We start from the raw sequence: 27,086 nt of genomic DNA on the forward strand, positions 1-27,086 counted from the left end.
TGAGCTGTTGTTGTCTTATGACCAACAGAGATGTCCACTTCAGAAGGGGTTTTGTAACCGCAGAGAAGTGGGTCAGCAGTGGAGGTGGTACCGATGATGAACAGCGGCTGTTTTTGTGCAGACACCCACGCCAATATCCCCATGGACCAGAGTCAAACCGGCCCAACTGAATCAACAAAGTCGTGTTGCTGCCACACTTCATGCACGCACTCATGGACTGAGCACAAGTAAACAGCCTTAAAGTCAGCTTGAAATGAAACTTGACCCTATTAATTTCCTAAACCCATCATGGAATTTACTGTAAACGATTTATCCATGAGACTGTGAAAGTGGAATAGTGAGGAGATGATTTTTCCTGTTTGGTGTGAAGTTTTTTTGTCCCTGACTGCCTCTAGTCCCATTTAGCCACTTGTTAGTAACTTCCTTTTTAAAGACAAGATTTTTGAATTTTTTTATAAATCACAAGGGGGTATGACTAATGTATTTTATGTGGTACAATAAAACATAAAAATATATTTTTCTTGTGTTTACCACAGACATTATTTTAGGCATTTAACCAAAAGCTTCTCATAACCTGATATCTGATGAATCACACAGTATTTGGGTGGAATTTGTCTTTCATTCAGTAAAAAGACTATGATAAAAAAGACAAATAATTACGATCCAAAAATATGTGAATCAGACATGTCTTCATTTCTTTAATAGAGAGGCTGTAATGCTTCAAATGGAAGTTTTGGAGATGTTTGACGTAATAATTCTGAGAATTATTTAACAGTCAAAAATTGGACAGCATTAGTCCCCATGGACAAATGCACTTAACAATAATTATATTTCAGAGTGCCAGTAAAAGATGAAGTTGGAGTTTAAAATGACCTAATTCTGTCTCCATCTCATATTTGAGGTTTTACAGTATTTCATCTCTGACCTGAGATCAACCCAAGATTCAGTCAGTGTCCTCCAAGATCAACCAAAGCTAATATGTTAAAGAGGAAATTAATGCAAACCCGCCCTGTTTCTCAAGTCCACAGTCTGAAGTCATCCTGCAAAGTCAAAAAGAAAAACATCCCCTATTTTACCTAAAGAACTCAATGCAGTGGATTAGACTCTGCTTGTGCAAATTGTGTGCCAAAAGACATACTGAGTACAGTTTGTTTTAGAGATGTATTGAGTAAGACTTTTGTACCTTTTTACATAATGCCTGGAGTGTATAATATTCCTGCTTATAGATACATCACATTGTGCCTCCAATAAACCAACAAATGAGGGCAGCACATCACAATAGATCCTGCAAATGTTATACAGTTTTGTGTATGTCATAATGGAAGAACTTTTAGTCCAGGCTTGATGCTTTACAGATATATGATACAAATTTACCATCTTGAATGTACAGAATGTAATGTAATGGGTTTGAGGCATAGCGTGGCTAAGTGGGACATTTCTGGATCTACATCTTTAATTGGTCAACAATTTCCCTCTGTTTAATTGTTGCAAGCAGTGTGTGTGTGTGTGTGTGTGTGTGTGTGTATATATATATATATATATATATGTGTGTATATATTTTTTTTTGTATGTGGTGAGTGTTGAATTAGGATGTCGTGGAAAAGTTCATTTCAGTAATTCAACTCAAATTGTTGTATTAAATAAATTCAATGCACACCAATTCACTATCTCAACAAATTAGAATACTTCATAAGACCAATAAAAAATAAAACAAATTAGTGAATTGTTGGCCATCTGGAAAGTATGTTCATTTACTGTATGTGTACTAATTACTTGGTAGGGGCTCCTTTTGTTTTAATTACTGCCTCAATTCGGCGTGGCATGGTGGTGATCAGTTTGTGGCACTGCTGAGGTGGTATGGAAGCCCAGGTTTCTTTGACAGTGGCCTTCAGCTCATCTGCATTTTTCTCTCTTGTTTCTCATTTTCCTCTTGACAATACCCCATAGATTCTCTCAGGTCTGGTGAGTTTGCTGGCCAGTCAAGCAGACCAACACCATGGTCATTTAACCAAATTCTGGTGCTTTTGGCAGTGTGGGCAGGTGCCAAATCCTGTAGGAAAATGAAATCAGCATCTTCAAAAAGTTGGTCAGCAGAAGGAAGCATGAAGTGCTCCAAAATTTCTTGGTAAACGGGTGCAGTGACTTTGGTTTTCTTTTAAAAAAAAAAAAAAAAAAAATGGACCAACACCAGCAGATGACATTACACCCCAAATCATCACAGACTGTGGAAACTTAAAACTGGACTTCAAGCAACTTGGTCTATGAGCTTCTCCACCCTTCCTCCAGACTCTAGGACCTTGGTTTCCAAATGAAATACAAAACTTGCTCTCATCTGAAAAGAGGACTTCGGACCAATGGGCAACAGTCCAGTTCTTCTTCTCCTTAGCCCAGGTAAGACGCCTCTGATGTTTTCTGTGCTTCTGGAGTGGCTTAACAAGAGGAATACGACAACTGTAGCCAAATTCCTTGACACGTCTGTGTGTGGTGGCTCTTGATGCCTTGCCCCCAGCCTCAGTCCATTCCTTGTGAAGTTCACTCAAATTGTTGAATCAATTTTGCTTGACAATCCTCATAAGGCTGCGGTTCTCTCGGTTGGTTGTGCAACTTTTTCTTCCACACTTTTTCCTTCCACTCAACTTTCTGTTAACATGCTTGGATACAGCACTCTGTGAACAGCCAGCTTCTTTGGCAATGAATGTTTGTGGCTTACCCTCCTTGTGAAGGGTGTCAATGATTGTCTTCTGGACAACTGTCAGATCAGCAGTCTACCCCATGATTGTGTAGCCTAGTGAACCAAACTGAGAGACCATTTTGAAGGCTCATATATAAAATCACTTCTTTTTCTTAAATATAAGTAGGGTACAAGTACAAACCCGATTCCAAAAAAGTTGGGACACTGTACAAATTGTGAATAAAAACAGAATGCAATGACGTGGAAGTTTCAAATTTCAATATTTTATTCAGAATACAACATAGATGACATATCAAATGTTTAAACTGAGAAAATTTATCATTTTAAGGGAAAAATAAGTTGATTTTAAATTTCATGGCATCAACACATCTCAAAAAAGTTGGGACAATGCCATTTTTACCACTGTGTGGCATCCTCTCTTCTTTTTATAATAGTCTGCAAACGTCTGGGGACTGAGGAGACAAGTTGCTCAAGTTTAGGAATAGGAATGTTGTCCCATTCTTGTCTAATACAGGATTCTAGTTGTTCAACTGTCTTAGGTCTTCTTTTGTCACATCTTCCTCTTTATGATGCGCCAAATGTTTTCTCTGGGTGAAAGATCTGGACTGCAGGCTGGCCGTTTCAGTACCCGGATCCTTCTTCTAAGCAGCCATGATGTTGTAATTGATGCAGTATGTGGTCTGGCATTGTCATGTTGGAAAATGCATCGTCTTCCCTGAAAGAGACGACGTCTGGATGGGAGCATATGTTGTTCTAGAATTGGATATACCTTTCAGCATTGATGGTGCCTTTCCAGATGTGTAAGCTGCCCATGCCACACACACTCATGCAACCCCATACCATCAGAGATGCAGACTTCTGAACTGAGCACTGATAACAACTTGGATTGTCCTTGTCCTCTTTAGTCTGGATGACATGGCATCCCAGTTTTCCAAAAAGTACTTCAAATTTTGATTTGTCTGACCACAGAACAGTTTTCCACTTTGCCACAGTCCATTTTAAATGAGCCTTGGCCCAGAAAAAAACGCCTGCGCTTCTGGATCATGTTTAGATATGGCGTGTTCACAGACAATTTTTTCTGGAAGTATTCCTGAGCCCATGTTGTGATTTCCATTAAAGTAGCATCCCTGTATGTGATGCAGTGCCGTCTAAGGGCCCGAAGATCACGGGCATCCAGTATGGTTTTACGGCCTTGACCCTTACGCACAGAGATTGTTCCAGATTCTCTGAATCTTTGGATGACATTATGCATGATGATAACTTCAAACTCTTTGCAGTTTTTCTCTGAGAAACTCCTTTCTGATATTGCTCCACTATTTTTTGCCGCAGCATTGGGGAAATTGGTGATCCTCTGCCCATCTTGACTTCTGATATACACTGCCACTCTGAGAGGCTCTTTTTATACCCAGTCATGTTGCCAATTGACCTAATAAGTTGCAAATTGGTCCTCCAGCTGTTCTTTATATGTACATTTAACTTTTCCATCCTCTTTTTGCTACCTGTCCCAACTTTTTTGGAATGTGTAGCTCTCATGAAATCCAAAATGAGCCAATATTTGGCATGACATTTCAAAATGTCTCACTTTCAACATTTGATATGTTATCTATATTCTACAGTGAATAAAATATAAGTTTATGAGATTTGTAAATTATTCCATTCCTTTTTTACTCACAATTTGTACAATGTCCCAACTTTTTTGGAATTGTGTAATACAAGCTCTATTGGATTTTATTGCTATTTATGAAAACATGACCAGAAATATTCCATTAAATATGTAGATATAACCCGAATAATCCTGTAACCATCAAACCCCATATTTTATCCAAATCCTAAACCCAAGCCCTTTTATGAAGTTATGTCACTCTGCGGCCATCTTTGAAATGCCTCTCTGGCATGCAAGTGCAACTACTATCTCTTTGAATAAGGAAACATCAAATTCTCCAAAACTGTTCATTAAGCTTACAATTAAATTTAATATTTGAAATCAAGTCAAGTCAAGTCACCTTTATTTATATAGCGCTTTAAACAAAAAAGATTGTGTCAAAGCAACTTAACAACATTAATTAGGAAAACAGTGTGTCAATAATGCAAAATGACAGTTAAAAGCAGTTCATCACTGAATTCAGTGATGTCATCATGCAGCTCAGTTCAGTTTAAATAGTATCTGTGCTTTAATTTGCAATCAAGTCAACGATATTGCTGTAAATGAAGTGTCCCCAACTAAGCAAGCCAGAGGCGACAGCAGCAAGGAACCAAAACTCCATCGGTGACAGAATGGAGAAAAAAACCTTGGGAGAAACCAGGCTCAGTCAGGGCGCCAGTTCTCCTCTGACCAGACGAAACCAGCAGTTCAATTCCAGGCTGCAGCAAAGTCAGATTGTGCAGAAGAATCATCTGTTTTCTGTGGTCTTGTCCCGGTGGTCTTCTGAGACAAGGTCTTTACAGGGGATCTGTCTCTGGGGCTCTAGTTGTCCTGGTCTCCGCTGTCTTTCAGGGCTGTGGAGGTCCTTTCTAGGTGCTGATCCACCATCTGGGCTGGATACATACTGGATCCGGGTGACTGCAGTGACCCTCTGCCTTGGATACAGACTGGATCTGGTGGCTACGGTGACCTCGGAATAAGAAAGAAACAAATGCCATTCTTCTAACGATGTAGCAAGTATATCGGGTGTTATGGGAAGTGTTCCCGGTTCCGGTTTACCTAATTAATGCAGCCTAAAATCCTTTAACGGATTTGGATATTAGAAGTGTATTAGTATGTTATGTGTAAGCCAGGTAAAAGAGATGGGTCTTTAATCTAGATTTAAACTGCAAGAGTGTGTCTGCCTCCCAAACAATGTTAGGTAGGTTATTCCAGAGTTTGGCCGCTAAATAGGAGAAGGATCTGTCGCCCGCAGTTGACTTTGATATTCTAGGTATCATCAAATTGCCAGAGTTTTGAGAACACAGCGGACGTGGAGGACTATAATGTAACAAGAGCTCATTCAAATACTGAGGTGCTAAACCATTCAGGGCTTTATAAGTAATAAGCAAGATTTTAAAATCTATACGATGTTTGATAGGGAGCCAGTGCAGTGTTGACAGGACCGGGCTAATATGATCATACTTCCTGGTTCTAGTAAGAACTCTACCTGCTGCATTTTGGACTAACTGGAGTTTGTTTACTAAGCGTGCAGAACAACCACCCAATAGAGCATTACAATAGTCTAACCTTGAGGTCATAAACGCATGGATTAACATTTCTGCATTTGACATTGAGAGCATAGGCCGTAAATCACCAAAGAAATCTGACAGCAACTGTGTCATAAATGTTGTTACTTTTACTCAAAAAGCGTTATATAAAATGCTTATTTTTCAGGCTAGTTCAGCCAGTGCGCATGCGCAGTCCTAACCACACGTCTCAGAACGCTGACTGTTTCTATAGCAACCGGGACTTCTAACAGCAGCTGCAGTGACGATGACTTTACCGATTAGCGATTGGCTCTTTCATTCAGAATGTGGGGCTTAATGTGATTGAGCGGCCATATTGAGCGTTGCACTTTTCCCCATTCAAAACTATACGAGTGACACATCTTGGGTATTCTATAGTCTTAGCCTAAACATAACCCACCAATAAAATCAAATTAAAATTAATATATCATTCAACCTATTTCTAGTATTAACCCTATACACTCTCAGAAAAAAAAAAAGATACAAAAGTTGTCACTGGGATGGTACACTTTCAAAACATTTATCTTTGTACCTAATTATTTACCACTAAAGTATGCATTTGAGTAATGGTAAATATTAGTAGGTACCACCCCAGTGACAGCTTTTCTACCTTTTTTTTTTTTTTTTCCCGAGAGTGTAACCCTAACTGCAAATTCTGAATTGTTAATTGATCCAGGAACAGATATTTCTGTGAAAACCTTGTTAAGTGAGTTCCGAGGTCATTTGTGATAGATGGGACCAATATGTACTAGAAGAACTCCACCTGTGAGCTCAGCAATTTGGTGTGATTTTGGAGAATAACTCTACAAGAGCAATAATATTCAGTCAGAGTTTTATGTGCCCCTCGCTGTCCAAACTGCTTCAGGCTTGTGAGGTGAAGCAGAAGTTGAAGAAGAATGGGTCTGATACGTAACTGATGAAACACTATGAATCATTAATGCTATGAAGAAAATGTTATCTTAATATGAAATCAAGCAGAAATCAAGGCAGAATACTGAAATTAATTTCAGTACAGGCATTACAAATTGCTAAAGAATGGACCAGACCTCAAGAGACCAGATCTACACAGCAGGACCTCTAATAAAACCTCTGGAATTGTTAAAAAGATACTCCATCCCAAAATGGAAATTTGTCATTAATCACTTTCCCCCATGTCGTTCCAAAACCAGTAAAAGCTCTATTTGTTCTCGGAACACAATTTAAGATATTTTGGATGAAAACCTGGAGGCTTGAGACTGTCCCATAGACTGCCAAATAAAAAATAGTGTCAAGGTCTATAAAAGGTATGAAAGTCGTCATCAGAATAATCCGTCTGCCATCAGACGTGCAATCTGGGTTATATGAAGCGACGGGAACACTTTTTGTAAGCGAAGAAAACAAAAATAACTTTATTCAATAATTCCTTTGTCAACGGTCTCTTCTGTGTCTCTCCATATAACCATATGCTGTGTATGCTCCTCTGTGTCATCTGTGCCACAAAGATGCGCTGTTTCTATGTGTATTTAGCTTTGATTTGAAATAAAACAGTGCATCCTTGTGGTGCGGATGACACAGAAGAGCATACACCGTTGAAAAAGGAATTATTGAATAAAGTTATTTTTGTTTTCTTCACTTATAAAAAGTGTTCCCGTCGCTTCATATAACCCAGATTGCACGTCTGATGGCAGACGGAGTATTCTGATGATGAGTTTCATACCTTTTATGGACCTTGACAGTGTTATTTATTTGGCAGTCTATAGGACAGTCTCAGGCCTCCAGGTTTTCATCCAAAATCTCTTAAATTGTGTTCCGAGGACAAACGGAGCTTTTACGGATTTGGAATGACATGGAGGTAAGTGATTAATGGCAAAATTTTCATTTTGGGATGGAGTAACCCTTTAATAGAGCAATTCTGCTCACTCACTTCCTCAATATTCCCTGCTAGATTGTTTCTTGATGGTTCAGTCTAGTATTAAATAACTTTAATCGACCTTAAAAATGCCATTAGTTCTTGATGATTGATCAAACAGTATGACACTGACATGGTTTAAAAAATTTAACCTTCTTTAATTTCATTTCAGAAATTGCCGTCTGACAAACACAGACACACATTTAAGGAAGAGATGGTATTCCAAGATAATAGTCATCCTCTAATGGCCCACAATTCTGTTTCAAATAATGTCAAGTTTGAGATCTGAGTGTAAATATAAAAATATGTAGAAAGCTGAATACAGACAACAACATTTCATGATGATTTGCTGATGTATAGGCTACATAAGGACAAAATATAAGGTCTGTTCCAAAACCTAGTGAACTACCTGCCATACATGAACAATTTTGAAAACACATAGGCAGCCATTCTGCATGCAGTTTCCCTCACTGAGACTTTAATTAGCCGTTAGCATTTTAGCATAATATTAGCATTAGCATAATACTTTTCCCCAGACAATACACACCTGTTTTCATACATTTCAAATCGTAAACATTTTCTACATGTTATTTTTAACATCTGACAGGAACAATTTTAGAGACAGACATATTTCAGATGAAACCAGATGAAAAGTACACATCAAAAAAACATCTACACGGTATAAGATTAATTATTACGAAAATGAACCATGGTTATTGTAGTTAAACCATGGTAACCATAAATTAACCATGATTTTGCTACACTAACCATAATTTAACCATGGTATTTGTAGTAAAACTGTGGTTATACAAATGCTAATCAGTCTGCCAAAAAACTTGGTTACTACATTTTTAATATAATAAAACAATGGTTAATTTTCATAAGGGAGGCATAAAAATTAATTGCACACATAAATATGGGTAAAGCAATTATTTTAATTACATTGAATTATTTTAGTAGATACTTTTCAGTAATGAATAAAATATAAGATTATAATCAACATTTACCTGCGTCATTCACCACCATGAATGGAATCATTCTGCTCATCAAAAGCTTAGGCAGCTTACTAGGTTTTGGAACAGCATAATTATACATGTTTCGGAGTGTTAGTGAACTAGCCAGCACTAAATTCACATATCTATTTATAAAAGGGCTCATTCTAATATGGTATACTAATGAATAAACAGAAAATGACTGGGAAGATATTGGGGAAAAAAAGTGAGACAGGACATTCCCTGTTCTAAGCTGAAAAACAATATTCAGGCTGGATGATGGTTGGACTGGAAAGTGTTCACTATGAAGGAGTGTGGCTCCGGACACACACTCAGTAAAAGTCTGAGAACCAGCTCATGGGTGAGCATGAAGGAGGTCAAGGGTCAATCTCCTCAGGAATGATTGTAAGGATGACGTCTTCGTTGCCGCGTCGTACCACTGTTCTCAGACTGTCGTCTTTCTTGATAGCTGTGCTGACATCACTGGCTGACGTGATCCTCTGACCGTTAATGCTGATTATGACGTCACTCTCCATCAGACCACCACTGGCAAACAAAACAGGAAGCAGTTAAAACTGACCTAATTTTAAGTCAGAACTGCCCTTATTGTTCTAACTGTGCTATTATTGGCTTCACATTATTGGATTCTTATTACAAAACAGTATTAGGTTTTATTAGGAGGTGATGTCATTATATCTAAGCTAACTTTAAAGGGGTCATGAACTGAGAAATCAAAATTCTCTTGATCTTTTGACATATAATAGGTCATTGTACTATAAAAACATCTTGTAAGTTTCAGTTTATGTTTTGACATTTCTCATTTAAAAATGGTTTGATTTTTCTGACATAGCATTTTATAAAATATATATTTTAAACTCTTCTCTTTCAGTCTTTATCAGTAATTCATTATGCGAACATGTTCACATTTATATTCATGTAACATTAAACTGTAAAATATTTCTGTTCTACTTTCTGTTCAAACCTGTGATTTCATTTTTTCTTATTTAAAAATGGTTTGATATTTCTGACATCAGTTTCTTTACTGATTTTTTTTTTTTTTTTAATTTTTTTTTTTAATGGGAAAGTCACTTTTTGGAACCTTTTTTTTTAACTTTATTTTTTTGTTTATTTATTTATTTATTTTTTTATTTATTTTAAGAAATGTTCATATATTTGTAAACTTTATTTCTCTTAAGAGTCAGCTCTAGTTGAATTTGAAATAGTTACATGTAACCGATTATGCTGTAATTCATGGTAATTTTCTGTAGATTCTAGCCACAAACTGTTCCTGTCTATTGTACTCATATACTAAATTGGCTACCCACAATGAGAGGAAGTGGCCACTTACTGTATGTACTGTTCACATCATCTCATATAAGCTAAAATTGTCTGGACTACTTCTGATTCAAAGTTCACCCACACACAATGAAATCCCAAAATTTAATTTTAGTTACAAAAACTTTTAACTTCTAAGTGAAAAAAAAGAGAGAAAACACTGCTGCCTCAGCAGGAAGATGACCATTTTGGAAACTGTTCATTTAAACAATTATGGATTCAAATAAAGCATCTATATGGTAAATACAGCATCACATATGAAACTGTTGGACAGCATAAAATGGCAAAAAATCAGCACACTTCTTATTGTTATCTGGTTTGAGTGCACAAAATTCATGAAAAAATAAAATAAAATACAAATCCCATTAATTTTTCAATCCCTCCAACCACCTGACTTCATTCTTGCATGTACCTCTACTTTTCCTTGTTGAATATGCTTGGTGTATTGTAGAAAACTAGAGGCTACATGCAATGGGGTACTTACACTTCAGCCGGTGTTTTGGGGATAACTTCAATCACGTACGCTCCAGAGGTGACATCTGGGAAATCACTCTGTTTGTCCTTTAGCTCTTTAGCAAGTCTGTGAGTGACAGATACAGTACAGACATAAATATCATGTTTTCTGGTAACCAGCTTCTGCTATGTATATGTATAATGGAAAATACAATTTGAAAAGATTTGTTTAGATGGCTGATTTAACCGATTTAAATGTCTTTCCATAATCACAAATGCACATTAGTATTCAGAAAGCACATGCACTGCATTTGTGACTTACATTGGGGTTAATGTCATCATTCTTACACCAATATACTTCTTTTTTGTAGCTGTTTTTCCTGAAAACAAATATGAGATATTATTGATTGACACTTTTCTGAACCTTTGATTGGAAATGTTGTTCTAACAAGTTTTTCAGATTTAGCACATTTAATCCATCATTTTTCTCCTTACCTTTAGCCTGTCTGTCATGAGACTCGGCCAGGAACTGTCGGATCTTGTCAGAAGGAATTGCGAAGGATATTCCTGCTGTCACCTTTAGCGTGTTGATTCCTATCACTTCACCATCCTACAGCAAAAGACACAAGAATCAAGACACAGATGTAAATGTGAACTCACACAAACACACCGCACATCTGCATGCACAGATGTCTTCCTGTCACAATGGGATGTTTCCACCATTGATCATTATGCATGCACACATGTGTTTATGGTCACGGCTGACTCAACACAGAGCTCTTCTGCCAACATATGTTTCTAGGCTCATAAAAACATGCTATAAATATTAGCATCCCTGGCTGCATTCTGTTACTCCTGATAATTCACTAAAACATAAGACTCAAGCTGTTTCATTATGTACATATGCGAAGAACATAATAACAAAAAGCAAAACTCTTACCAGGTTCACCAAGGGCCCTCCTGAATTACCGTACTGAAACACAGAAAGAGTTTGGGTTTATGAAAATGTGTGATTAATTTTTTTTTTCTTGATAGTAAGGAACTGTTATATAGAATAGAATAGAATAGAATAGAATAGAATAGAATAGAATAGAATAGAAAACGTATTTTACAAGTAATTAGATTTTACATTATTAACTGTTTTTACTGTATTTTTTTTTGAATGATTGTTTTTTTAGTTAGTATTTTTTAATACTTTTAAATAATAATAATAATAATAATAATAAAACTTAATTATTCCAAACTTAAAATGTAAATATCTTGCTAAATATCACTACATTGTATTTGTGCACTGTAAAAGAGCTGTTTCTATCATGGTTTAATTTTTTTATATTTGTTTCTATCATGGTTTAATTTTTTTAGCAAGATATTTACATAAAGAGTGTGCATATATATATATATATATATATATATATATATATATATATATATATACACAAACACCACACACACACACAAAAACAAAATAAAAAAAAAAAAAAACATTATTTTATAGTACACCTAAATCAAGGTAGAAATAAATCAATTTTTATATTTAAAAACTCATTTTTAAAGTATAAATCAATTTAACATAAGAATGGAAATATCAGGAATAGAGGAAACAATAAGATTATTCTAAACTACATCATAAAATTTTAATTCAGTCTTTTCATATTTTGTTTTCACTATGCTATACATCACAGAAGCTGTGTATTTAAAGGGTTAGTTCACCCAAAAATGAAAATTAGCCCATAAATTACTCACCCTCAAGTCATCCTAGGTGTATATGACTTAATTCTGACGAATCCAGTCAGTTATATTAAAAATTGTCTTCGATCTTTCAAGCTGTTTAATGGCACTCAGTGGGTGTTGCAGTGCATTAGTCCAAAAGAAGTGAAATAAAAAGCACCCATCCATAAAAAAAAAAAAAGTCTCAGACGGCTCCCAGGAGTAAACAAAGGCCTCCTGTAGCGAATCGATGTGTTTTTGTACGAAAAATATCCATATTTAAAATGTGATAATCACTTTAATGTAGCTTGCGCCTACAGTTGTACACGGAAGCAGCTCCGGGCAGATGACGTATGAGGTCAGCGTTGCACATGCACTGGTGAGTCTCGTGAAAATGTCTCAGGTTGCGCATGTAACCATGGTTCCTTGAAGGAACGAGACGCTGTGTCGGAGAATGCCTCCAGCATGACTGGCTCTGAATCACGTAATCAGTCCAATGGATGGGCGAGACGTCATAGACAGGTAACATAAGCGAACAGGAAGCTTAAAAGAACGTGCGGTGAAACCAGCATCAGCCTCTAGGAATGAAGCAAGTGCCGGCAGAGATGCCGGAAGTGTGGGACTGCGATGCAGCATCTCGATGCTTCGAGGAACCAAGTTTACATGCATAACCTGAGACGTTCCTCTTCAGGAACTCAAGCTGCATCGGAGAACGCTTTGGGAATGAGAATGCACACGCCGCCAGACTTTCAAATCTCTGCCTAGTGTGGAAGCCTGCACAGCTAGGGCGAGAGAACAGAAGAGCCTGGAGTTGCTTGCATATCTAAGCCATAGAATCTGACAAAGGTTAGGGGCGTGGACCAACCCACAGCGTTGCAGATGTCCTGCATAAAGACACCTGCCAAGAAGTCCTTGGAGGGCGCCACACTCCTTGTAGAGTGAGTCTTGATCCCTAGAGGCGATGGGAGATCAGAGGACTCATAAGTGATAGAGATAGCATCTACTATCCACCAACTGAGGGTCTGTTTTGTAGCTGGAAGACCTCTCTTAGGGGGACCATAGCACACAAGCAGCTGGTCTGCCCTTCTCCACAGGGCAGCTCTGTTGACGTATGCATCCAGTGTTCGGACTGGACACATACAATTAAGCTTCTGCTGGTCTGGCTCCCTGAAGGGAGGAGGACTGAAGGCCTGGAGTACGACAGGCCATGGTGAAGAGGATGGGACCTTAGGAACATACCCCACTCAAGGGTACAGGAATGCTTTGGCCAGATTGGGCGCAAAGTTGAGATAGGAAGGGGCCACTGACAGGGCCTGCAGATCCCCCACTCTCTTCAGAGAAGTTATCGCCAGAAGAAAGGTAGTTTTTATACTGAGATGGCGATCAGAGATCTCCTCAATTAGCTCGAACGGAGGCTTACAGAGAGCTTCTAACACCACAGCCAGGTCCCACGTGGGGACACGATATCGTACTGGGGGCCTTAGCCTTAGCGCACCGCAGAGGATATGTGTAACTAGGGGGTGTCTGCCCACTGACTGGCCACCGAGAGGGGCATAGTAGACCTTTAAAGACGATGTCACTCTGGGAGATATCTGGGGAATGGTTTTGTAAAGAGGGTGGCTTATTAGTGCTTTGAAGGCTTTGTCTTGTGATCTCGACACCTTGGTGTGGAGAACGGGGAAAAAAGGCAGGCTCCGGCGCAGAGGTGGCGGCTTAGTATGCAAAAAACGTTCGTCCAGTTTACTTTTCTGCGGTTCGTCCCTTTTTTCGGCTGGCCAATCGATGTTCAACTTGGCCACAGCGCGAGTTACCACCTCCAAAAGCTCCTCATACCGGGGCGACTGAGGGGGCGAATCCTCATTGACACTATCCACGTCAACCTCCTTGGAGGATGACAGGTGGAGCGCCAAGCCTGCTCCCCGGGGAGAAGTAGCCACAGAGTGGGCTTCCGATCCCAGAGAATGGGCGCTGGATCTGGCGGGTGAGGAAGAAGATAGGGACTCACCCATCTCCATTCCCTCCACCATATCCATCTGCAAATCCACAAATGTAATCACCGCTCCGCCTCTGCGGAAGCGGGACCAGCACCGCGGGGAATGCTAGAGAAGGCTCCCTCTGCAAAGAGAGCATTCCTGGAGCGGAGAATATACAGGGGAAGCCGCTCGCAGTGCATTTTAGTGTATTATTCTTACAAAATCGCATCGATTCGCTACAGGAGGACTTTTTTTTTCACCCTCCAGAGTCATGTGAGACACTTTTTATTAAGGATGGGTGCTTTTTATTTAAATAATTTCGGACTGATGCACTGCAACACCCGCTGAGTGCCATTAAACAGCTTGAAAGATCAAAGACAATTTTAAATATAACTCCGAAGAAAAAAAAAAGTCATATACACCTAGGATGACTTGAGGGTGAGAAATTTATGAGCTTATTTTCATTTTTGGGTGAACTAACCCTTTAAGTTATAGTCTAGTATCTTTTTTTTATTATCAATACATACAAATGAAACTAAGCATCATGTCACTGACCCACTTGGCCAAGAAACTGTTTGTAGGCAGTGTATGATTAACTGTGTTTGGGCTCACATTGATGATGGCATCTGTCTGGATGTAGTCCATGTCAGAGTTTCGCAGGCCCAGCTCTTTGCCCCCTCTCTGGGTGGTGCTGACGATGCCTGTGGTCACTGTGTTTTGAAGGGAGAACGGACTTCCAATAGCAACCACAAACTCGCCTGGTCTCAGATCAGCTGACCGGCCCAACAACAGCACTGGGAGTTTAATCTGCAATATGAAATCAAATACAGCATAAGATTTTGACACCATTGTCTCAAGCCATGATCCATCCTTTGATTCAAATTAAAACAAGATTTTCTAAATAAGCAAGTATGTTTAATGAAAATAAGTTCATTTGTATATTATTATTATGGTATTTATTTGGTCAAATAAATACATTTATTTAAAAAATGTAAATATTTTAACAATCATTAATTCAAGTAATAGTTTACACAAAAACTAAAATGTACTCATTATCAGGTAAAGAAACAAACTCAAAAACATTTGGATGGCCTGACAGTGAATACATTTTCAGCTAATTTTGATTGGGTGAACTATTTAAAGTAAAGTAAAGTAAAGTAAAGTAAAGTAAAGTAAAGTAAAGTAAACAAATACAGATGTGAAATTACTGGGATCTAACTGGGAAATTACTAAAACCTAAGCAAAAGTCTGTATTTGATATCCATTTAATCTCATTGCTGTGTTAATCTCACAGCTGAGATTTGTTTTATATATATAAAAGGAGATTCTTTACATGAGGAGATTCTTGGGTAAGGGGGAAGTGTATTAAGTGTATTTTCCTCAAGTGCTCTCTGGTATGGCAAGCTGAACTGTCCGTAAGACAGAAAAACACACATATAAAACTTCCATCACCATACTGCACAGCTGGTATGAGGTTCTTCTGCTCAGTAGTTGATTTTCCAAACATGAAGTCTGACATTGTGGCTAAACAGCTCTACCTTTAGCTCTATGTGCTGAATTTGATGAGATGTCTTGCCCTGTACAGTGCTTTGAAATGTTTAACATTAATAGATGATTTTGCAGATAATGAAAGGCCTCAAAGAGCCATGAGAAAGCTGCACACCTCAGACTGCAGCTTTCTGATGTTTACATGAGTGTGTGTCCTCCATGTTACTCCCTAATTATCTTCTAATCATTTGCATGTCTTTTGATGGACCTGATTCCAGTTTTAAATTTTTGATGACATTAGGCCCTATCATGCACTCAGCACAATGCGATGCCAGGAGCAGTGCAAGTTTTTTTGCTAGTTTCAGCCCAACGCAGTTAGAATTTTCACATCCAGCACCACGTTGTTTAAATAGCAAATGCACTTGCACCCATCTGTTCGCCCATAGGCGTGCTGGTCTGAAAACGAGGTGTGTTCAGGTGCATTGTTGACGAATTGCTATTTTAAGGCAACTGAAGCGATCGCGCCATTGCCCAGGTCTAAAGTCAATGCCACAGTATTTTTTTTATTTAAAGGACACGTTAGTAATATATGCCTATAGGTGGGTGCACAACGCATGTACAGTACACTCTGATTTTTACACACGGGGAAGTGCAGCAGCACACAAACATTCCAAATATTAAAAATGAAAGGATTACAATGTAAAAGATTATTATTGTGCACGTAAAGATAAATATGCCTATATGTCATAATGGATAACCACTGCATGTATCAGAATTACCTATCCGCAGTAATTGTGAATAAAATGGCTAATTATTTGACTAATCATGGCAATACATACACTTCTGTCATGAGTGAGTGGCATGGTAATGTTCATGACAATGTTAATGTATTTAGTCTTGGTGGAATAGATCTGCTGCTGTAAACTGCTGCTGCGGCAGAGCAAATACCAAGACTTGTTTCTGTCAATACATCCACATCATGCAGCTGTTAGCATGTAAGAAATATTATTGTTGCACATATAACATGAATAACCCCCATAGCATCCATTATCACCCAGTAGCAGATCTATACAGGTGGAGCTGGGGAAGGTGAAGGTTTCTGAAGTGCGCTGCAAACTGCTACAACAAGCATTAGCCAAGTATTTGAATTTTGAGCAGCGAGCTCATATGCTACCGATAGAGGAGAGAACCAATAAGCTGTGACATGTGATGATGATGTTATTATGTCATACTGAGTTAGATTTATCAGACTGCGCCATCTAGAGTTTCATGCCAGAACTCTGTATGTACTTAAACTGACTCCTCAGGTTGAAGGTGATACTGTACATCCAGTGAGTGGTGCTAAAAGTGCTAGAGTTTTATCTGAAGCAAATGTGAAAAAGGTTTATTACATTGGTTGTGAACATTTGGGAATTATTCTTTCAACTACTCAATCGGACACCATTTCATTCTTTCCATATTTGGTGTGCACCAAGGTTCGGATGGCAGCGTTCACACTTATTCAACTGAACCACACAAACAGAAGAATCGTTTTAATCAGACCAAACCTGCCAAGTGTGAACATACAGTATATATATATATATATACACTGTATATATAATAATTAATTCAGATGCTTTTCTACCTCCACATACTGGCTGCTTTTTTAGGTGATAAACTTTCATAGCTCTGTTTATTCAGCTGTTATATTACAATACATGACTACTGAAACAAACTAGGCAAACTCTGACCTTATTTTATGTTTTATTATATTATATAGGCAAACTCTGACCTTCTGGTTCTGTGCAAAAGCAGTGCAAGATTAGATTTGTTTGTATACTTTGTGTGTGTATACTTTTTTAATGGAATTTGGAAAGAAAATTAACGGAATTTGAGAAAAAATAAAACGGATTTGTTATGTCCTTATATGTTTATTTTTTTTCTGTATAATATAAAATAGAAGAATATGAATATGTAAATAAACATGAAACTTTTTTCAAAATATATACTGTACGTGTGTGTATTTATATAAACATAATAAATATACACATTAAACATACATATATAATGTAAACAAAAACGTTTATTTTGGATATGATTAATCGCAATTAATTGTTTGACAGCAATAATTATATTATATTATATTATATTATATTATATTATATTATATTATATTATATTATATTATATTATATTATATTATATTATTAGTTTTTCCAAATATGTATGACTTTCTTTCTTATGTGGAACTATCCAATTAAGAGACACACAAGTGGGATGAGAAAACAGACAGACGATATCTAATAGTATTACATTTTAATGACTAAAAATCAAATAAAAATGTGCCCCGATGAAATGTAAAAGACAAAAGAAGTTCTTAAGGGTTAACTGAAACCCTAACAGAGGGTACAGGAGGACAGATATGAGAAAACAAGCTCATATTTTTGAATGCGAGTGGAGGGAGTATGGGAGAATCCCAGCTGAGCATTCCATTCGGTCTTGTTTGCAGATGCACAATCAGTGCTTAGCTAAAGATAACAAGCTACTGTTCTACTCCTTCACTCACTCCCACAACCCCTGACTGCATCTGACAGCCTACAATCATGCTCTTAAAGCCAGCAGGCTACGTCCTGCACCAAATTTGGCCTTGCTAAATTTAGTCTTCAAATTACATGTGCTTTTGTGTGTAAAACAATAAAGTAATATGTACCGACCATCCCTTCTCTAGTTTCTCTGACACTGCACCTGTTCGAATTGTCTTAGAAAGACATCATTTGAGTCATCTTTTGTTCTTATTATTGCACCAGCATAAAACAGAAAGAGATAATGGTGAAATTCTGCCCTCCTCCTAAATTTTAAATACCACTTATCACCGACATGCAATAGTCTTGTAACAGTGCTCATGCTTCTAATTTCCTGTTTCAATAACAAATAGGTCAGTGAAAGACAGAAAACAACATTCCTCAAATCATTTGATGGGGTCTTTAATGATAAGGATTTTTCTCCTCATTGGTTTAAAACATCTCTAAGCAGAGATATTTAATTTCTGCATCAGTTTGAAATCTGACACTTTACCCCCTTGCTGAGTGCTACTCAATAAGTATAGGACATTGTCATTTAGTTCTGATTGTACTGTGCAAACTGGTGAAAGATGATCAGGTGATCATTTACAAACATTAGGCGATGAGGAACAGCAAATGACGATCAAGGACTCCTTGTTAAATTAGAAGTTGAGTAGAATTGCATCTATCTTTAACTATTTAAATATTCTATTCTAAAAAAAAAAAACCGTAAGATTTTTTTCTTTAATGACCATAATAATAGCTACAATTCTGTTTGAGGCATACAGTTTATTATTATTTAAATGTATTGTATTTCATTTATTATATTCCATATTAAATATTGATATTATTTTTATATTGATCTATATAGAATTTAATTAGTATGTTTATTTGTTTATTTATTTATTTACAATTTTTTATATATATTTATACACAATTTTATATATGTAGGCCAACTCAAAATAGTCGACAAAATATATTGTCTGAAATACAAATATTCCATTTGAAGTGTTTGGAAAGCAAATGCCTCTTTCTCATACACCTCTAATCCTGAGTCTAGATGTTTCCTATTTTCTTTTAGTTTCATTTCCCATCAGTCAGCTAACCAAAACATAATGCTCACTGATCGTCCTACAGGGCGATTTAATCAGCTTGTGTCGTCTGTAAGAGTGGAAACGGATTTGACGACTATTTCATTAAATCCCTCTAATCTCTTTACAAGTGGATCATTGAAGTGAATTTAGAAAGCTCTCTGAGAAAGAAAACAAACAACCCCTGCCAGACCCACAAAGATGAACTATCCCAACTGATGAGTCAGAAATATAGGACCGTTTCCCCAGGGAAAAAATGACTGGCCTGATTTCAGACAACTCAGCCTCGATGTACGTCTAATCTGAACTGATGTTTTGTGTCTGTTTGTCTCCTGCTGAAACTTAAGCCCATGACTCAGTGTGCTCAACAACCTCAAAATGTCCCATTTATCAAGGAAGGGGTTATTGGGAATTGCTGTGTATTTAATTCAAGACTGTTTTTTTACTATGTTAAAATTCTGGGTGTGATTGTCAAAAATAACCCAGATCTATTTGGAATTAATACAATTCACCAAAAACCAAAGTAAAATTTCTTAAATTTTATACTCACTCATCAAGCTCAAAGAGTAGAGCATGGCACTAGCAATGTTCAAATCAAATTTTTATCATGTAAAAAAAAAACAAAAAAAAACATTTTTATCATTGAACTACTGATATCGCATGGACTATTTTAATGATGTCCTTACTACCTTTCTAGGGTGAGCATATGTGCCGTTCATACGGGACACGTCCTGGCCAGGATTTTAATATTGCCTAAAACATCCAAAGCAGTTTGACCAATAACATGAAGGTATTTTACATAATCGACCAATCGTGGGGCTGCGCGTGAGAAGGTGAGATCTACAGGGAACGATCAAAGCGATGCAAATATGCGCACGTGTTTGTTCGTTCGTTTGACTTGAAGCGTCACTGCTAAAAAAAAAAAAAGATAGCAAATTAGGTGCGAGAGCGATCCGAAAGCATAAGGAGCCATCTGCTCTGCTCTCTAGCTCTCATGAATGTCGAATGATCGACCTGCAAACAGCCAAAACCTGGATATATTAGGCAATATTAAAATCCTGGATGGGACGTGTCCCGTATGAACGGCGCATGTGGTCACCCTATACCTTTCTGGTCCTTGAACATGGTAGTTGCGTTGCTGTCTATGAAGTGTTCAGAAGCTCTCGTTTTTTAATCAGAAACATCTTAATTTGTGTTACGAAGATGACAGAAAGTCTTACGGGTTTGGAACGACATGAGGGTGAGTGAATAATGACAGAAATTTAAATTTTTTGGGTAAACAGTTCCTTTAAATCTTCAGTGTATGCTGTCTGAAGGCATCCTGGGGATGTAATTACTTTCCTTTCAGCACACCCATAAAGATGATAGGAAAACCATCCATATTCGAATGGCATTCTCTCTGTCTTAGAGTGTCTGTCATGCATTGTCAATAAATTGGTTAAAATAGGGGGAAAAAAAACAACTATGCAACTATCCCGATCCAAACAACATCCATAAACACAATATTGGAAGAGACAACACTTCTGTAAAGAATTCCATTGTTTTGAAAAGGTTGTTGACTCAAAGGACACATGTTATGGATATGTGTTTATTGAGAGCAAAAGTCCATCTAAAGAAAATCAATCCCAGCTGAGCTCTTTAAAACTCCCGTGTTCTGCCAGAAAGAGCAGGAATCTTCAACTAGCTCTTCCTGTTTCTCAGCAACCGTAAATCAGATCCCATTGGGCTGGTGCTTCCAAAGTCACAGTCACCCTGGAGTGGGTCAAACTGACTGTCTAGAAATTTCTGACTTGGGCTCCATTTATATGCCAAATCTTAGCTTTTAGCATCACTTCCACAACTTTCATGGCAAGGCAGGCATCACTATAACACAGTATATTGAATGCAAGAACACAGTGTCCTGTAGATTCCAAATAAAATATTGCTGTGTATTTCTCACAAAGGGACATATTCATAAATTAATTGTGACATTTCAAAAACATGGCTCTAAATCATCCATTTATCACTTTTTCACAAAATTTCTGAATGACAGACTTTGCAATAAAGAGTCTGACCCAATTTTGGTGTCTTGCCCCATCATGGAAAAACTCAGCAAGACTGCTTTCTTGGAAGACAAGACCAAACCCTTTCAAATATGTGCTGAAACAACTCAGGATGAATGACGACTGCATGTCTGCCAGACATCGTCTCCTAAACACCCCGAAGAATGCCAAGACTCCTTGTATGTCTTTGAACTGGCATCGATCAGCTTTGAATGCAAAACTGCCAGACCGAATGTTTGCTGACCAGCTTTGCGGTATGCATTAACCACTGGAAAAGTACGCACATAAAAAGAATTCAATGACAAATCCAGCCGCTGTTTACCCAAGAAATGTTTACCCTCATTTGTATAAGCAATTCAATGCCAACAGTGAAACATTGAAGGTCGCTCTTTCTGTGCTCTGATGAGTCAGGAATATGTGTCTGAGCAAGACTTCTATACTACATGGGCCTTAACCAATACCAGCCTCAAAAACTGACCCAGATTTTAGGAGACATGTCCTTAAAGATAAATTTCCACTAATGGGGCCTATTTAGAGATGTGAAGAACATAAGGCAAGTTACAACAGTACCAGCATGCTGGCATTGCAAATGAGCAAAGATCATCTTCAAATTATCTTTTCAGTGCATTGACATGAATTCCTTGTTATTAAGAGAGGAATTTTGCCAGCAGGGCTTCCCAAATTACTTTATAGGGGAATTTCAGATGGAACAATCAGTCCCAAATTAAGTTGGATCCAGCCAGCTAATTCACACTATTTTTTTAAGGCCAGGCATGTGAATGTGCAGTGGCCTCAAAAAGTATTTGGACACTTTTGCCACAATTTAAATGCTATAACTTTAACTTTTGCATCAGTTTTGCAATGAGTTTTAATTAACAGGCATGGATATGGTTTTTATTGGATGCATGAAGATAGTTTGTACTTCAAAACTACCTTTAAAGAATATTCTGCTTGAAAAAGTAGCTTATGCTATTTGTTTCAAATGATACATCTTTGTTTGCTATAGTATTTTGTACCTAATGAACTGATATTAAGACATTTTAATTTTGACTGCAGAGATGTTCTTATCACGGGGATGTTATTATTAAAATCTTCAAACTCAAAGTTAAAATAGAAAATTATTAAACACAAATGTGTAAAGTCTAAGGAAGTTGCATTTATGCTGATATGTCCTCTTTTTCCTTCTTTTTTTATGACATTGGCTAAAATGTACCGCTTTTGGCTTTGTTTTCTAATTGACATACTCTCTACAGTCCTTTTTTCACTGCTTTGACTGTTCTCTGTAGATTCCACTTGCTCAAATGCTGCAATTGGTCACAATCGGTCACAAAAGTAGTTTGACCAATCGCGCTTGAGCAATGGTGCTCAGGCACTGTACATATTTGATCGATGCCCAAACTACTTTTCAGTCGTAACCTTCAGCAAGTATGAAAACAATAGAAAAACAAAGCCAAACCCAGACATTTCAGGAAATGTAGAAATCCCAGCCAGGTCATGTCTGGGAAAAAAGAGGATGTTTGGTCACTTTAAAATTAAGAAAAATAAAGAAATTTGCATGCCCAGACTGTCATCAAATACTCCATCAGTCTTAAACACAACTGCAGACAGCTGTACATCTCAGCTGGCATTTTGAGACTGTTTAATGACAGGGGCTTCTCCTGAGACTGTAGTAAATTAAAAAGCACACCGTATTGTCAGGCTTGTTCATCTGTTTGTGTAGTCTTCTAATAACATGAAGCTACTAATAGGGAACATAACCCACATCAATGAGCATATCCCACAAACCAAAAAATCAGAATAAAGAAAGGACCCAGATAAAAGAGACAAGACTAAACCTAGCCTTTTGCATATACCATTTTCTGTGGCAGTCTGAGATTTTGTGGTATCCATAATCCATCTTTGAATTCTAGTTACACTCCACTTGAGCAGCTATTTTCAGTCATGTAAGTTCAACTCCTCTTCAACTGAATAGGGAAAATATGGAAATCTCAAATCCCATTTTCTAAACTTACATTTTAATTACATATTTCAAATCAGTAATCAAAACTGACAAAAATGGTACACCCCCAGATGTCGTATATTTCAGGTTGGTCCAGCCAATGCATGTGCAATGTAGAGCAAAGGCTGAATGCAAGGGTCAAATAAAGACCAGATGTATGTCAATTGCCTCTTTTATTTGAAGGAAGGGACTTATATTTCTAGATATGCCAATGTTCCAATTCCTCCAATTTTTTTTTTTTTTTTAATTTTTTTGATCATAATACTAAAGATTTAAATATCATCTTACTAAGATGTATTACTGGGAGATATAGAGTGACAACTGATATTTATATGCATTTTGTCTGTTATACTGTTATAGAGATCTTATTGATTTAGATGAAAACTCTTTTGCTCATATACATATCAGCAACTGCACTACTGTAAATTGCATAATTTTGCTCAGTTTTGGCCTCTGAATTAAAGTGAGGTGTTTTTTTTATCTCCTCAAGTATGAGCTCCTTGTTATGCTCTTTTAAATCTGGATGTATCAAATATGAAATATATATACAGTATATAAAGCAAACTTTTTAAATATTTTTGTCTAAAAGTTCAATAAACTGTTTAGATGAGAGCGTTGCATGTTTTGCACACATTTGTGATTCTTGTGTGCAACCATGCATCAGTAACATTATAAAATCTGTAAACCAGAACTTCCTGAATGTTTATGATTTCACTAACAACCATCTAACAGATCTGTCTATTTCATCTACGAGCAACGTGTTCTGCAGACAAATGAACAGCTGTTAAATAAAGACAGCCGTGTATAGTCAGACGTGGAGTGGAAATACATCCTGACACAGTCCCTCCTTCCAAAATTGCGTTGTGACCCAGATCTTATAAACAGCAGATATACACATTTTTAATCATTCACACATGTACACTGATGTTTCATAACCCAGATCTAAATGCAGATGACTCAGTGTTAGTCATCCTTACCAGATATTTCCCCTCACCCCTCTAACCCTGATGGGGCCTGTTGAGACCCGTCTATAACATTTATGTGATACAAACTGGAACTCAAAGAGTAACATGCTCTAACATGCTCTACTGGCATCTGTTTTCCTCTGTATCTCTGCAGGGTATGCTTTTCTCATCCAAGGATAGGCCTGTTTCACACATCCTGCATCTGCAAGTTACAGCAGCAGCAGCGCCACAATTCTTGGGCCGATACAAAACTTTCATAACAGACCCCTTTTGCAATAAAGTGTGTTTGTCCAGTTGTCCCACCAATTAGGCCCTGTGCCGCAGTATAACTAGAAATGCACAGTTATTATAAAGTGTGTGGCTGATACTTACTGATAATTACTTTCATGCTATGGCTGATAATTAATGTACAGTGATTAAAGTGTTTCACTCTGCTTATACATTTGGTATATGTTTTGTAATGTTTGACTAATAATAATAATAATATATTTGAATATAAAAATTATGGTAAATATGCATTTACTAATTAAATATGCATTAATTTGCATACGTTTCCTGAGCAAAAATTTGACATTTGAAAAAAGCCAGGTTCTTGTTCACATTTTTGTTTTAATTTATTGACATTTTAGAGTTGAAGATCCTTTTTTATCACTTCATAAATCAAAAATAGTCAACAGCCATTAAAAATAAATTTGAACCATACTTTAAAGAGTAAAATATTGTATAAATCAGGTAAATGTATATGAACAAACCCCTCGTTAAAATATTCAGAATATTGAAAATCTATTATAAATCAGTAAAGTTTGGTGTATGTATGTTTGGTGTATATGCAGATTTTATGCCTCATTGCATTAAAAAATAGATTTTGATAGAATGATCTTATATGCATTTTAATTGAAATCTACAGACAAAAATATATAATGTGTGAATGAGTGTGGAAATGAGAAAAACACTGTTTTCTCTCCACTAGTATGAAAAAAAAGAAGTTATAGAAAGCAAAATAGCCTAAAATCTTAAAATGGGCTAGTGACTGGGCTTTTTTTTATTTTATTTTTTTTGCTTTTTGCATGTAGTGTCCAAATAAACCCAAACTTCAAACTGAAGCTATAAACTGCCAAGTCACTGTGCCAATCACTGCATGTGGAATCTGCATCGAACATAACCAAGTAATTCCCTCCATTTTTATGTGGCTTCATAAAAACAGACTATATAACAAAGACTGAGTACATAATTAGGTCTACAGAGCATTTTCGCTCTATTTTCTGCTGAATTCAATGTGCTTTGCACAGCAAAAATAGGAGCATACAAACTATACTTGTAGATCTGTTTCTGTGGCACTGTGACTCAATGCTTATGCATTCATGTAACATAATATATATATATATATATATATGTATATATATATATATATATATATATATATATATATATATATATATATATATGAGCACTGAAATGAACATATTGTTGGGTGCTTAAATGCAGATGCAAGACACAGGCCTAAGTGCACTACATCCAACAAGCTGTCTAAAACAAGGTCAACAAGTTCCTCAAGCTGTTTTTGGGATGTGAAATGATGTTGATTTAGGCTGCAGTGTTCTCTCTGGTTTAAGGAATTGGCTAATTTAGTGGGAATAAGAAAACAAGGACCAGATTAGATCTAAAAGCACAGTGAGCAGCCCGGAGAAAGAACAGGTGTAAACCAAAGCCACTGGAAGTCAAGCCTGCAACTTTTAGGCAAGAAGCGTAACCGCTAATGCTAATGCTGCGGCCATATGTATTGGCGGTATGTGAGGAAGGAGACCAGAGGCCACTGTATGATTGGCTGAGGTGTCTCATGTGATCCAAATTAGTTGTTATGCTTTTCCAATGGTAATTAATACAGACCCTATCATCTCCCAATAGCAAGAAAATCTCTGTATGAGTGCAGACAGGGCTGCCCTCAGGGCAATGCAACTGGTGCATCCGTACCGGGTCCAGCAGCAAAACGAACTGCGGGTGAACCCAGCCCCTTTGCTTTTCTATTGAGGGGATACATTGAGAGCCTTCTGACATCGTAAATAATCTGTACTGAGTCTGAAAATGACTTCTGTCCAAAAATAACCAGACAAACGAGAAGGTTGCTGTAACAACCCTGCAGCATATTTAGAAACAGCCTGAACATTTCCCATGTCTGTCCTGTCATATCATTTTAAATAGGAAGAGGTATTCTGACATGGAATTCTCAGAGGTGACAGAGACATGAACCGATAAAACAAACTCTGGCATGAAACTCAAGCTGAAAAGAATATGAGACAGTTACCCAATATAAATTATTCACAGTACGGCAGTGACTAAGCCGAACCTGAGCCAGAGAGGAAGGGGGAGTTATGAGAGTCCGGAGAGGAATTACAGAGACGTGGCACTGCTGCCTGCCAGCACAAAAGCCAGTAACTGGTACCAAACCCCAACAAACAGTATCACCATGCATATTGTTAAGTAAATCCTGCACCACTTGCGATCACAAGCTTTCTGGGTCAGTGCTGCCTATATATATTAGGTAAATAAATACCTACATATGCTATTTTTTAACCACTATATTTTATGTTATGTGCCCAAGACAATTTTAATATATTTGATAATGTTTTAGATAAAGCATGTATGTACTGTAGATTATGAAATTGGTAGTTTTGGTTCTGGATGCTGATTGGTCAGTACAGTATTCGAGCTGT

General features: G+C 37.2%; 1 protein-coding gene across 1 annotated transcript in view; it reads right to left on the reverse strand.

The window, feature by feature from the left end:
- Positions 1 to 7,927: 7,927 nt before the first annotated feature.
- Positions 7,928 to 27,086, reverse strand: part of LOC109082621 (serine protease HTRA1B-like) — a 30,684-nt gene continuing 11,525 nt past the window's right edge. The window contains exons 4-9 of the mRNA XM_042735179.1: positions 14,863 to 15,057; positions 11,511 to 11,543; positions 11,066 to 11,180; positions 10,893 to 10,950; positions 10,602 to 10,697; positions 7,928 to 9,328 (exon numbers count right to left, since the gene is read on the reverse strand). Coding sequence (XP_042591113.1) covers positions 9,160 to 9,328; positions 10,602 to 10,697; positions 10,893 to 10,950; positions 11,066 to 11,180; positions 11,511 to 11,543; positions 14,863 to 15,057 — 666 coding nt within the window. The 3' untranslated portion in view covers positions 7,928 to 9,159. The remainder of the gene's footprint in view (positions 9,329 to 10,601; positions 10,698 to 10,892; positions 10,951 to 11,065; positions 11,181 to 11,510; positions 11,544 to 14,862; positions 15,058 to 27,086) is intronic.

This window comes from Cyprinus carpio, chromosome B12 (genome assembly GCF_018340385.1).
Source record: "Cyprinus carpio isolate SPL01 chromosome B12, ASM1834038v1, whole genome shotgun sequence".
NCBI lineage: Eukaryota > Metazoa > Chordata > Actinopteri > Cypriniformes > Cyprinidae > Cyprinus > Cyprinus carpio.